The sequence below is a fragment of the Balaenoptera physalus genome, assembly GCF_965194825.1.
Source record: "Balaenoptera physalus genome assembly, chromosome: 6".
Taxonomy (NCBI): domain Eukaryota; kingdom Metazoa; phylum Chordata; class Mammalia; order Artiodactyla; family Balaenopteridae; genus Balaenoptera; species Balaenoptera physalus.
Genome location: NC_138885.1, coordinates 60,345,764 through 60,360,600, shown reverse-complemented (window position 1 = coordinate 60,360,600; position 14,837 = coordinate 60,345,764). Strand labels below are relative to the sequence as shown.

General features: G+C 33.9%; 1 protein-coding gene and 1 long non-coding RNA gene across 3 annotated transcripts in view; one reads left to right on the top strand and one right to left on the bottom strand.

The window, feature by feature from the left end:
* LOC309662482 overlaps positions 1-14,837 on the bottom strand; it is a 437,456-nt gene that overhangs the window by 185,031 nt on the left and 237,588 nt on the right. The gene's annotated exons all lie outside the window — the stretch shown is intronic.
* SCN9A (sodium voltage-gated channel alpha subunit 9) overlaps positions 138-14,837 on the top strand; it is a 103,950-nt gene continuing 89,250 nt past the window's right edge. The window contains exons 1-6 of one of the 2 annotated variants that reach the window (XM_082464871.1): positions 138-4,433; positions 9,331-9,451; positions 9,793-9,886; positions 10,452-10,580; positions 12,031-12,122; positions 13,110-13,319. In XM_082464871.1, the coding sequence (XP_082320997.1) occupies positions 4,176-4,433; positions 9,331-9,451; positions 9,793-9,886; positions 10,452-10,580; positions 12,031-12,122; positions 13,110-13,319 (904 nt within the window). In that variant the 5' untranslated portion in view covers positions 138-4,175. The other variant, XM_082464870.1, reaches the window with a different exon arrangement.

The following is a 14,837-nucleotide window of genomic DNA, read 5'->3' as shown; positions in this document are numbered from 1 at the left end:
TCTGAAGAAGATGCAGTCATGGTGATATTAATAAGTGGAAACATGGTAATTTTCAAAATTGTAAACTAAACATGGAAAGAATAAACAGTGGCTGATTTCATTAAATATATTAAATCAGGTCAAATAAATTTAAGTGCTTCTTTTTAAAGTACCTTTTTTTGGATAAAAAAGCATGACATTTTTATTCGTAAAATTTGAAAAATAAGTATAAATAAATTAATAAAAATAACTCATAATCCCTCAGCTAGGAATGACCTTCATTAAATATATAGTGTATTTAATTTCAGAGTTTCTTTCTGTACATTTTTAAAAATTAAGATGAATATAAATATATGTTTGTGTACATGTACCCTGTATTCTATTAATTATCCTTTATAAGATTTTTTAAATTTATTAAATAGTCTTTAAAAGCACTCTTTAAATGCCACTCAGTTTTTCATTGTATGTTTATTTTCATTTAATGAAACCCTGACTGTTAGACTTTTGGATTGATTACAATTTTCAATATTATAAAAACATTTCAGTAAACATCTTCATAAATGTTTGAGGACATCTGAGATTATTGCTTTTGGTTACATTCCTAGAAGGGAGGTTATTTGGCCATAAAAATGAATCAACATATTTGAGGCTTTTGATAGATATTGCAAAATTACCCTCAAAATTTGGTACACATTATTTTTCCCATCATACAGACAGGAGGCAGTGATTTCCCCTCTTCCCTCCAAACTAGAGGATGATTATGGAATCTGACCAGAGTCTCTTCAACTTAACTTTTCAAGGCCCTGATGTTAAGCAGGTGCTTAGTGTCTTCCTTCAATTTAGCCTGAGGAAGATATGTCCCAGTGGTACCACTGACTTGAATCACCCACCATCCCTGCTATTTCCATATACTTTAGTGATTCAGAAACTGTATATTGAGAATGTGCATGAGCAAGGAGAAGAAAAAGAGGGAAAAAGAGAATAGGAATATTGAAAGAGTGGAGCTGGTGACTGGACATCTGAGTTCATGACATCTACTTACCTGGATTTCTGTCAAATAATTCTTGAAAGAGGTGACACCTTCATTCGAATGTAAGATGTACAAAAATACCAGTTCTTCAGCCATCTCTTCCCGCAGGAGGCCATGTATGTGTACACTGAAAGTCAGTTGACACAAGTAACCCCTCCTCGCCTTTGTGATTTCCAAAAGTGTTGAGGAATCTCTTAAGCCCAAGTGGCAACTACACTCACCGCCTTGTTTCTTAGATTGATTTGTGACCACAGTTTTAAAACCTGTACCAGGCTTGGCCTTCAAGTGCTAGAACTAAACCTTAGCTTCTCCTGAATTAATCTTACACCAAGAGCAATCCCATGTTTATACTGAGACTACAGAGACTTATACAGTGATTGGTGTTGAGTATGTGCATTTGTTTCCATTTTCCTAAACCTCTCTTCTCAGCTCAGGGCAATTTTCACAGATTTCATGATTCAATTTTCTTAGAAAGCTTTTATAATAATTTTATTGAGGTGTAGCTCACATACCATAAAAATCATCCTTTAAAGCGTAAATTCAGTGGTTTATAGCATATTCATAGAGTTGTGCAATCATTGCCATTATCTAATTTTAGAACTTTTTATCACCTCCCCGAGAAACTTCATTCCTATTAACCATTAACCCCATAACCATTAATGGTCTCTCCTCACTACCCCCTCCCCCCAGCCTCTGGCAATAGCAATGTACTTTTTGTCTCTGAGGGTATGCCTGTTCTGGACATTTCATACAGATGGAATCATCCAGTATGTGACCTTTTGGGTCTGGCCACCTTCATGGGGTTTTCAGAGTTCATCCATGTTGTAACATGTATCTGTATTTTATTTATTTTTATTGTCGTATTCCGTTGTGTGGATACGCCCCATTTTGTCAGTTGACGGACATTTGGATTGTTTCCACTTTTTGGCTATTAAGAATAATGCTGCTATGAACATTCAGGTACAAGTTTGGCGGGGACATGTTTTCAATTCTATTGAGCACTTACCTAGTAGTGGAATGCTGAGTCACGATTCATTCTTTCATGAGTCACTGTATCCTGCTTTTGAATGTACACATGAAGTGTCCCTTATTTTTCACTACATTCTTCGAAACTCATCTCAACTTTCGTTTCCATCAAAATATATGTCTCTTTTTACTGGTTTGAATTTATAGAAATAACAGAATAAATAATCTTAGTCAAATACTTTAAAACCCAGGGCAAACCAGCAGACGCATAGTCAATTAACTGTCCGAATTTTGTTCAAAAGTAATAATTTTAGCTGCTTGTGGCCAGCAGAGTGAACTGACTTTGCTCTTCTTTTTCATAATTATAAAATTCCATAATTCTGAATCCATAGGTAGAGATGTGTTCTTATTTCCAAATATGCCATTGCATGGCTTTCAGCAAATTCTCTCCCATGAACTATTGCTATATATCTACTATTTATAAGATGTTTTGAGTTCTCCACGTTTGGAGAGGCTCCTAAAAGAGTCCTGCAATTTATGTCAGAAATGTTAGAAATTTTGTACTTAAATCGCAGGAACTCGCCACTTCCTGTTACCTGTGGTACCCTCCTCTCTCCTGGCGCATGCCTATATCTCTATCTCTGTGTCTACATCAGGGTACAAAAGAAGGCTGTGAGTTATTTAAGCTGATTGTATTCTCCTGTAGTATGGCCAAACCAGGCTTGTCTTTGCTGTATGATTTGATATGATTATTCCTTTTTAGAATGTAAGGTCCTTAATGACAAAAACTGTGTTTTCTCCTTACTCTCACAGCTTTAAATATCTGATATAGGAACATGCCCAGATTAACTCTTTGGTAAAAACATTTTAAATGAATATGGGTTAGCAGATTTAAAAAGAAATATGATGATACATACCATGGCAAAAACCAGACTCAATTATGTGATAAAAACATAAAAATGCATTTTCCAGAAAAGCTAAATTTGCATTATAAGCCTTTTTATAATTTTACATTGCAAAATGATTTTCTGTTGTTTTTAAACTGGTTTTCCACCTTAAAAAAAATACATAGATTTCTGATAAGGGTTATTCTTATACCTTGCCCAAATGACTAAGGGGAAAAGTCATCCATTTTACTCTAAACATAATTGAAGTAAATTTTGTTTGACATAGGAATAGGAGAAATCTGTAAAAGAATAATTAGTTTCAGCTTCTTTTCACTACTTTTTCTGAATCTGTATAACCTGTGTTGTCACTATTGTGATTTGCTTAATTTTTATGTTTCGCATTGGAAAATAAAAGAACAGACCATGGCTTCTCTTAGCTTATCCTCCCTCTGTGTGTCATGATATCACTTAATATACAACCTTTCAAGTTGTTCACAGTGGGTTGACATACTAGAAGTTGGTGTGTCCCAATTTACTTACACATGTAAGTTAATTAGGGAAGTCATAATTTGAATGCCTATTATAGTGTTTTTTTTTTACTTTTTAAATGGAATCTATCCCAAACCTTTCCCAAATTCCTTTTATCTTCTTTGTTCTTCTGAAACATTTGCCTAAATTGTTTTTAATTCAAAATGGAAATATATTTTTTTCTGATTCATAAAGGTATATGTATTTATTGTAAGAAAATCTAAATGTGTAAAATAGAGTAAAACAATCTTCCACCACCTCACTTCACAGAGATGAGTTTCCTCAAGAAAGAGAAGCAGAGGGTGTGAGTATATTATGAGATGTCAGACAGAAGAGGATCAGGTGACCAGAGAGGCAAGAAGGGAACCTGGAGAGTGGTGCTATCAGAAGCACTGTCATAACGATTTTTAAACAAGGAAAGTTGAATTGAATTGCACTAAGAGTAAATACAGATGAAAAATAAAGGGAATTAAACATATTTTTCATTAAGTTGTCACCTTAAGATCTGTGAAGTGTTAAGTTCAAATTCTTAAATAAAGATCATTAGAGAGCATAGAAAATAAGTCATGTACATAGTAGTCACTTAATAAGTGCTCATTCAACATGATGATAATTCTGTGAACACAGTACTTCTTGTAGTTGAAGCCAAAATCTGTTTTATTATTAATATTATTATTTTTTTAAAGTGCTGTCCCTGGCTGGCAACCACTTAAGGCTTTGTTTGTTTCTCCTTAGGCCTCTTATGTAAGGAGCTGAAGGGGAAATAAAATATACAGGATGAAAAGATGGCAATGTTGCCTCCCCCAGGACCTCAGAGCTTTGTCTTCTTCACAAAACAGTCTCTTGCCCACATTGAACAACGTATTGCTGAAGGAAAAACAAAGGAACCCAAAGAAGAAAAGAAAGACGATGACGAAGAAGGGCCAAAGCCAAGCAGTGACTTGGAAGCCGGCAAACAGCTGCCCTTCATCTATGGGGACATCCCTCAGGGCATGGTTTCAGAGCCCCTGGAGGACCTGGACCCTTACTATGCAGACAAAAAAGTGAGTTTATTGTGCCTGCAGTGGTGCGGTCTCTGTTTACCTCTTTTGTACAGAAAGATATTTTAAATTGAGATTAAGTAGAATTTAGTGAAAAGCCACATCATGACAAAAATGTTTAGTTAAATACATATGTAGGCTCTTTCAGAATATGTACTTTTACTAATTTTTCATCAAAACTGGTTCTGTCACTGGCATACTATTTTGATTTTTTTTAATTTAATAGTGTTCAGTATAATGTTCTGCCTTTTGGGACATAACATAAGTGCATCCTGGTAGGAACAAAATAATTGTCAGTTTGAGAAGTAAGACCTGGGGATACGTCCAGAATGCATTTGCATGGAGGTGACAGTTGAATCCATGGGAATATATAAAATCACTCAACTAATAATGGGATTTAGAGAGTCACTCATTTAGGGGGTTGGAGAGAAAGAGCCTGAGATGGTCAGAGAGGCAAGACATTGTAAATCAGAAAGTTTTCCATTATTCAAAAAAAAAAAAGGGAAGAGAGTGTCTCATAAAATTATCCAGAAAGTTGAGGCTGGAGAAAGGCTATTGGGATGAACAAGGAGGATGAGTTGGTAACTTTTTGGAAGCAGTTTGTGTTAGGTGATGGAAATCAAAGCAAGATAGTGTTGGAGAGCAAGTAAAAAGAGGAAGTGGGTGGCAGTCGATGCATGCTGAAAAATTTGAGAAATTTCCACCAGAAAGATGGTCACTTGAGGCAACGAATAAATTGAAAACCTTTTCAACGTAGGGTATAAGTAGCACGTTTGAAAGTGGAGAAAAATTATTCTCAGAGAAAAATACAGAGGGTCGAGTAAGTAGCTAGTTGCTGATGTTAACAGACAAGGGATAAACCACAGGTCAGCTTGTATTTGCATTAGCAAAATGGAGCGAAGCCTTACTGTGTGAGCCCTGAAGGGCAAATAGGAGGATGAATTTGAGTCCTGATATGTTGAAGTAAAGGTAGGCACATCTGAGGAAATGCATGTTAAATGATATCAATATTTTCCGTACTACAGGAGTGGAAATTGTCCTTTGAGAGTCAATCTTGAGAGCAGCAGATCTGAGAAGGTGTTGATTGCATTAAGGAAATGGGAGAGTTTGAAACAACTGCTATAAAGGTTATTCTACCAAGAAAATGAGAAGGGGATTACAATCATTTCTGAGACAGTAGCAGATACAACCAGATTGAACTTGACAAAGAGGTGACAGTAAAGGATTAGATCAGTATGTTCCATAACTTTCTCCAACAATGCTTTGCTGCATGGCAACTGCAGAGTTATCTTTAAGAGGTCAAGAAAGGCAGGATAAAGTCCATTAAAAAAAATTATTTTGACTTAAGATGTAAATAAAAGAGATTATTTATTGATAACACATCTAGCAAATAAAATAAAGGGCACTGAAATGTCTTGAGAAATAGAAAATGTGATGAAGTTAATTTTGATGGTAGAAACACATCTTCTTCGGGGTAGTTGCTATGAATAGCAATATGTAATATTTTGCTTCACATTAAAGCCAGCATCTCAGCAAGCTGACAGCACAGAAGGAGAAAGCAGAATACCTGAGAAGCCTTTGAGATACTACCCAGCATTCCAATTAACCAATCAGTATTCTGACACAGGAAGGAAGAATGTTAACACGTATCCAGGATCTCTGCGTCAGGCACTAGACTTTTTATACAAATTAGCACACATATTTACTATAACTTGGTAAGACAGGAAGTAACAAAGGACCTGGGGAAAATAAGTAATTTACAAAATGCTACATGCTAGTAAGTTTTGTCACAAGTTTTTTAGTTCAAGTTGATTTGACTCCCTACTGAAATATTCTGTTGTATAACATCTCTTAGTTTAATTTCTGTTGTATAGCAATCACCATGCTCACAGCTTTACAAAAATGAATGGAAGAATGAATGGGTAAATAATGAAACCGGCAATATAAAAAGTACTTTCTCATTTTACTTACTACTTCATCCTGAAAAATGCCTGGCTCTTCATGGATACCTCCTGCATTTCCCATTTCTCAAGGGGCCCTGGATGTTACTTAACCAGGAAGCCCTGAAGGAGGAAAGGAATCTTTCTGAAATAAATCCCAATTCAGAGATATAGACTAATATTGGCTTAAAGTGAATTGGGAGGTAAGGAGAAAATGTTTGTATTTGAATGGAGGATTAACTAATGGAATCATTTTAGGTATGTGGTAGACAACTTTAATGGAGAATCTTTAGGGGTGGGACTCCAATCCCTCACCTTGGCCCCAGCTCCTTTCAAATATGACGCCAACCACATTAAAAGACTAATGCACATCTGCATCAGTATACTTGGGTAGAGCTAGGTCAAATGAAGTAATCTATTTTTCATGGTCCTCTATTAACAGATGAATAAATACCCACAGGGATTACCGAGTCTTTTTATTTTATTTTTTTTGGTTTCGAGCTTTAGATGATCAGCTTTTTGTACCATGTCCTAGCCCTTCAATCATTCTTGATTAAAGTAGTTTTGACTTCCACTTGCAACTTCAGGATTGACTTCTGTGTGGATTGATTCCTTAATGTTTCGGGTTATTCACACTAATTGACAAGAACTTTATTTCTGCTACATTATAATCACTGCTTGGATTAAAAATCTAAATGACTCCTGATTTGACCTGGGTTCAGATTTTAACTTATATTTGAGTGTAATTATCAATGCTTTGTTAAAAAAAGGACACTTAATAAACTAATGATAGAAATTAGGGCTTCATTTTCATGTGTGATGAATATATTAAGTGCTTTTGAATAGTTTTATGCAGTGCCTTTATTATAGATGAAAGTTTGTGTCTTTAAGAAAGAATAAATTACCAATTACCCTCTGCTGTGAGTATTAAGAGGACAGGTACAATGTCTTATTATCTTCATATCATTGGTGCCTTATATGTTGCCCAAAATATCAGCAGCTCTTCCCACCATTTACTAAGAATTTACAATATACCAGAACTTAAAAGCTTCACAGACTTGAAGTGCTAGCTCTCAAGTTGTGAAATGGTAGATCAGGTATTTAGAATCCTATCTGTCCAGCTCCAACGCTTATACTCTTTAAGTACCTTAATTCTCTAATTTTATGTTCAATAAATTATTAAATAAGTGAGCAATATTAAAAAAAATTATTCAAACCTTGACATCTATGCATTTCCTAGTAGGATTTTAGACTTTGCTAAAGAGACTTATTTTGCTACCCAAAATTTCATAGGCATATCTATTTTTCCCACCTGTAATTAACTCCTGGTTGTTTATAAACCCAGACAATCCTAAAGAAGTTTTTAATGAAAATGAAAAATTGGGAATCTGAATTTAAAAATAGTAAACCAGTTCTTTTTTTTAAATTTCAAGTACAGGGTAACTTGATCTTGCCAAGTTGGGGCAGTAATATGATTTTCACATTAGCTCAGATGACCTCTGGTTCATGAAGTCCCCTGATTATTCTGACAGACATGTGACCATGCCCACTCTTTACTCTCATGCTCTGCCATTTGTATTTCTCTGTATGCTACCTGTCACATCTTGTCTTGTATTAGAGTTATTGTGTTCTTATCACTTTTCTAGGAAGCTCCTTGAATGCAAAACTCATGCCTCATTTATGTTCAAATTCCTTTCATTGCCTCTTATGCCATAGTTGCTCACTGCACAATTGTAGAGTATAATGGCTGAATGAATTTTAAAAAGCACAGTGTATTGAGATTTAAGAAACCAATAGTTGTACTCAAAGGTGAGATATTAATTTTAAAACTAATTTTCAATGTAAAAGTGAACTTTATGGTAAATTATGTTTAGAGATAACTGGTATAGTAAAAGGGACCAGGAATATAAAAGGGCATCTGAAAATAATAGAATCTGTTTGTTTTCTCGGGAGCTCTGCCACATACAAAAGCAAGATTACCCCTAGTTACATCTCCAATTTGGTGAAAAATATTTATTACCAGAAGCTCCCTTATAAACTTATATAGAATTCATAATCAACAACAAAAAGACCAAATCAGTGTCTTCTAGATAACACAAGGAATTTGTTTGCCAACCACAGAAAAATAAGACATGGATTTGAACTTGGTCTTTCTGATTTCCAAGCCAGTTCCTTCGGTTGTTTTAATGTTTTGTTGTTATTGCTGTTTGTTTGTTTGGGTTTCAAATTTTTCAACTAAATACCAGAGACATGGAAAATGTCATTCATTATGCAATGGTTACATAACATATTTCTTAAATGTTTGGTTCTATTCATATTATTTCAAAAAATTGCCATGGATAGTAGCAAGCAAGTCCTTTAATTTATGTTCTTTTATTTTAGCTGTTATTGGTATTAACATCTAAAATAGGAAAATCATACTGAGTAGTAGGATTCTTTCAACTCTAATATTCCTTAAATTTATGAAAATATTTTTGAAAACTCATATTTTGGAACATTTGCTACTAAACCTGACAATAGCCAAGAAGTATTAAAATTCTCTAAGTGATATGATAAAAATCAAGGATAGCTAGTTTCTATTTGGTTTGCATAAAATACAATGTAATGAAAGAAGGAAGTTGTATTTTAAAATATTTCCAGTGGCCACAAGTTATTGTTACTGATTTGGGTGTTGAAGGGATATGAAAAAGTGAAAACTGTATTTTGAAAGGTCTAAATAATACATGCTCATAAATGGCTCACTTCTTATTTTACTGAAGAAATGGACAATGGACTTGGAGTTCATTGGCCAACATGACGTGAATAGCTGCATCAATGGTATTGGAACCACATTGCTCGAGTCTGATGGCAGTGTTTCTTTAATATGACCCTACCACATGGAGAGGTAAATTGCAGATATTAATCTACTACATTGAAATTTTGGAGTCTCGATTCATACTGTTTTCTTTTTGCTCTTGCAGACTTTCATAGTGTTGAACAAAGGGAAAGCAATCTTCCGTTTCAATGCCACACCTGCTTTGTACATGCTCTCTCCTTTCAGTCCTCTCAGAAGAATATCTATTAAGATTTTAGTACACTCATATCCTTTTTAAAATGCTTACTTACAATGGTTCTTTAAAATGCAGTTTTTGTTATTTTTTTAAAATATAGATTTTAGTCCTTTTGTACCTGAAAAGACTCTGGTTTACCAATCTCAATATAATTTGGTGTAGATCTGTGAGTAGATTGGGAGAATGGCAATTTTAGTATTTTAGGAAAAATTGCTTTTGTCTGTTACTACCTTGTTCAAAGAGATTTTTTTTAAGTCTATAGACGTGCTTAGAATTTTTTTCTAAGGAAATATTGTTAGCATTTCAACAAATGTCTTTATCAAATATTCAAAGTTCCTACCGTGGTCTTTTATCATATTCCTTGATTCTAAGCTACCGCATTCAGCATGCTTATCATGTGCACTATTCTGACGAATTGCATATTTATGACCATGAGTAACCCTCCAGATTGGACCAAGAATGTAGAGTAAGTGGGTTTAAGTACATTTTAATATAGTCTTAGTATGGTCATTTTTATCCTTTCCTTTTTATACCAGGAAGTTATTGCATCTATAAAAGTTGTGGTGTTTATCTTCCCATGTTACATAGTTGCTTTTCTTTCAATTATTTTTTTCTCCCCTACAATATTAACCTGCTAATATTAGAATAGAATAATACATGCTACAGTCTTTTCTAGAAAAAAGACCTTATCAGATACCCTGCTTTGTTCTTAGACATGTCACATATCTCTTGTCCTTGGGTATATTTCTGATAGGAACAATACAGGAATTTTCTAGGCAGATCTAATACCTGTGTTCTTAGTAATTTTTAAATACCTCTACTTTCTGAGAGTGTTTCTGATATGTACATTTTAAGATTTTCTGGAAAGCCCTTTACTGTAGTTTATTCTAATAGTTAGAATGGGTCCATAAACCAACGGCCCTACTCCAATAGATGCCTTCCTTTGGTTAATCAGAAAAAATTAATTATAAAGATTCACATGGTATTGTATTCTTTTCGCACTTAATATCCCAATGGATTCTTGTGCCTAGGTACACTTTTACTGGAATATATACTTTTGAATCACTTGTAAAAATCCTTGCAAGAGGCTTCTGTGTAGGAGAATTCACCTTCCTTCGTGACCCTTGGAACTGGCTTGATTTTATTGTCATTGTTTTTGCGTAAGTACTTTCAGTTTTTTGAAATGCCAGACTCATGAAAGTCTCAGACAGCACAGTATTCCCGTAAGAACAGACTTTTGGGGTTTGACTTTTCCAGCATATAATGGTTGCATTTAAAGGATACTGTATGAAAGTTAGTCATCAAAAAAATATTAATATTTTTTCAGATAGAGCATTTTCTACTCAAAAGTGTATGACATCATTAAGATAGATGATCTTCCTCCATGCTCAGTACTTGGATAGATAATATATGTGGTGCCAGTTAGGGTCACACTTTTTCCAAGTTCTTATTTAAAATCTGGTAAAACCTATAAGAAAAACAGAAAAAAACTCAGGCATTTATTATAAGTACGGTGCTCTTTTTTTTTATTAACCTATATTATTCAAAAGCTAATAAGTATATTAAAATATAGAAATAAATCTTTTTATAAGGGCTGTCACTGCATACTAAACCTAACATTAATGCATTGTGTATGCATTACATAGGCAACCACAGTTTATTTTCAACGGAAAAGTATCACATTAAGATATAATTTTAATTTATTCATATTGCTGCTCTTTTCCTAAATATATTTGTCAGAAACATTTCTTTATTTTTTAAATCTCAAACCTAGATACAGTATTTTCCCTCTGTCATTTTGAATTGTAAAAGTAATACATGTTCATTGGAGGGATTTAGACAATACAGAAGGGTCTTGAGATTTCTAGTCTCCAATTCCCGCACACCTGCCCCACCTCTTTGTCCTTCAGGCTGGCTCTTTTTGTGGTCATATAAGACTGCTGTAGTGCCACCCACCACCTGCTAAGACAACACTGTGTCAAAGAAGGCTGCATCTTCTCAGGGGTCTCCTTTTTTAAATTTATGTGCCATAAACTTTACCATTTTTAAAGTATAAAATTCAGTGTTTTGTAGTATGTTCACAAAGTTGTGCAACCATCACCACTCTCTAATTCCAGAATATTTCGTCACCCCAGAAAGCAGTCACTTCCATTCCCTTCTCCCCCCCAGTCCCTGGAAACCACTCAACTGTGTTCTGTCTCTGTGGATTTGCCTGTTCTAGACATTTCACATGAATGGAATCATGCAATATGTGGCCTTTTTGTGTCTGGCTTCTTTTAATTAGCATACAGTTGTCAAGGTTTGCTGCTGATATTTTATAGAATATTAAATATCTATATTATCATAATATTGAAGTTTAGTAATTGAAGCATTTAATTGTTTATTTAGGCGTTTATGTGTTTGAAACCATTTTAATAATACGTTTGTATTTTGCTCACATCAAATGACTCAAATCAAATCAAATTAAATTAGTAATGATAGAAACAAAAGACTTGCAGAACTATAAATTTAAATAAGAAGTTCCAAACATAGGAAACACCTTGACTAAAGGCACAGGTAAGTATCATAGACTTTATCTAAATTCTGAATAACTCTGATTTAATTCTACAGGTATTTAACAGAATTTGTAAACCTAGGCAATGTTTCAGCTCTTCGAACTTTCAGAGTGTTGAGAGCTTTGAAAACTATTTCTGTAATCCCAGGTAAGAAGTAATTGGTGTGAAGCATTAGGCCACTCATAACTCCAACTATTTGGGAGTTGTTCTTTGTTTGTGTGTGTGTTGTTACCGTGTTTGTGTGTGAACTCCCTATTACAGATATGTGACAGAGTTTGTGGACCTGGGCAATGTCTCAGCGTTGAGAACATTCAGAGTTCTCCGAGCTTTGAAAACAATTTCAGTCATTCCAGGTGAGAGTGGGGTTAAACACCGGGGCTGACTTTGATCTTTTGAAGGAAAAACAAGAAAAACTTTCTCTTATGCAATTTTAATTAAATTTGATCTCTTATGGTTTTCACAGTCGTTATTAAAAGTCAGCCTTTGAGTTTAATCAGTTGCATGAGTCTTAGACGATGAAGATGGCCATTTGGTTCACATCTCAACTTGAAATTTTCCCTCCTGTCTAACAGTTCATTTTCCATTTTGCTTATCCAGGAATGAAAATTTCAATTTGTTTTATTGCTTTTCATATGGTTAAGAAAAGAGATGTAAAATATCAGCATGGGGAGGATTGCATGACATAATGTTTTTTTCTTTCCTCAACAAACCATTTCTTAACTGAAAATTAGTAAGTTGTCACTATGTGCTGCAATTCAGCCTCTTTTTTGTTTTGGTGTCATTATAAAGAGATGTTTTGTCTGACAAACATTCACTGAATTGACACTTTTTAAAAATTATTTTTTCAAGTGAGTGTGGATATGGTTTGAGCAACCAAATTATTCATTTTGACAGTTTGGTTATTCTCTTGAAATATTTTAAAGTTTTTAATCACTTGCTGTAATATACAGAAACAAAATATATAAAACAGCAAGTCCACCCTTTTGAGCTGGTAGACTTTTTTCCAACTAGGTTATTTAAGATCATTGATTTGATAAAATGCATGCATTTCTAGGAAAGCTTGTGTTTTGTTTTCGTTTCTCATTCAGAGGCTTTATTTCATTTTGAACACCTATTTCTCCTCCCCGTATTCAGGCCTGAAGACCATCGTAGGGGCCCTGATCCAGTCTGTGAAGAAGCTTTCTGACGTCATGATCCTGACTGTGTTCTGTCTGAGTGTGTTTGCACTGATTGGGCTGCAGCTCTTTATGGGCAACCTGAAGCAAAAATGTGTGCGGACTCCACTTGAAAATAATGAAACAATAGAAAGCATATTGAATACTCTCGATGAAGAAGACTATGGAAGTAAGAATGCCCCTGTAGTTATTAATAGGTTGAAATATGGCTAAGAGCATTGTTCTCTTCTGGCAATGAAATGTTGCTTTCATTTTAATTATTTCAAAATCACGCAAATATAGAGAAAGTTGCTACAATGTGAATTTGGATCATGTTATATTTTCATAAATTTCCCTCAGTCTAAGCTTTCTGGAGGTTCTGGTATTAAGAACATGGGATAGTTCCATAATTCTCAATTTCTGTAAGATAAAAAAGAATGTTTGCTCTAGAAAAATAAATTTAGCTATGAATTAATGATATTGACCATTAACTTTCATAAGTTATATATTTATATACTGTAGTTTTATTGAGTAATTTATACTTATGTTTATTTTATAGTATAATTTATTATATAGTAATATAATTATATTTTTACCCTTGTATTTTTCTTATAACTATAACATTGTACAGTCATGTTAATCATGTTATAATGATAATATTATCACATATTAAAATGTTTGTCTCAATAATATTTCTAAAAATTTGTATAAGCAGAACAGTTTATGCAGCTTTATCAGCACTATCCTCATACTATAACCAATGATGAGTTTTACAGCTCTTTCTAATGGCTTCCCTCAATCTAGCTAATGATCATCAAAGTTTAATTCATCAGAACTAGTTCTGTAGATACCATTTAAGACGATCTGTACACACAGTCTCAGAAGTCTACTTAATTCACAAGTGTATTTTAGAGTATCTTACAGAAAGCATAAACGTCTCATGTTTTCTAAATAGTTATCCCCTAACACAGTTTCTCTCACCAGAGCTGATGAGTTTGGGTGAGAATGAAATCTAGCAAGATTGTAATTTCTGTCTAACACCTGCAGTGTGTCTGTATGATGTTGCCCACGTGAACCCATAAACCTTAATAATTAGATCCAGAGGTAAGGTGGACATGCAAGTGCCTTTGATAGAAGGAGATCAGGGAATAAAGGTCAGGTGTTAATTCTCCTTAAATAATAAAGAGTCGTATACATCTTTTTTTTTTTTTTTTTTTTTACTTAATGTGTTTTTTCCTACTCACTGAGGAATATAAAGGCAAATAAAACCTAGCTAATATAGTAAAAGACTGTAAATAAAGAAAACTGAAGAAAAGGAAGCCTAAAACAAGAAAACTGAAGGTTTTCAAAGTAAAATTTTTAATGTATATTTTTTTTACTACCAGCATTTGATGAGGAATGTAGCATATTTTCCTTTCCTTTTCTTTAATTTATTTTTTCAGCTTCTGATTTTTATTAATATGATCTTAAATTTTATTCCTAGTTTCCAAAGGATTTTATTTCTTAATTTATGTACCATGCAAGTTATAGAGCTTACAGGTAATTGCTGACATTTGTACTCTGTTTTATGAATCAGTTTACAGCACTTACTTAAACTTGACTTTTTTTTAACTAGGATCATTACCAGTCCTTTTATTCTGAATCTTGGTCTCATTCCTGAGTTCATGCTTTGAGTGATTTTTAACCTTCTGGAATTGCTTCAAGCAAT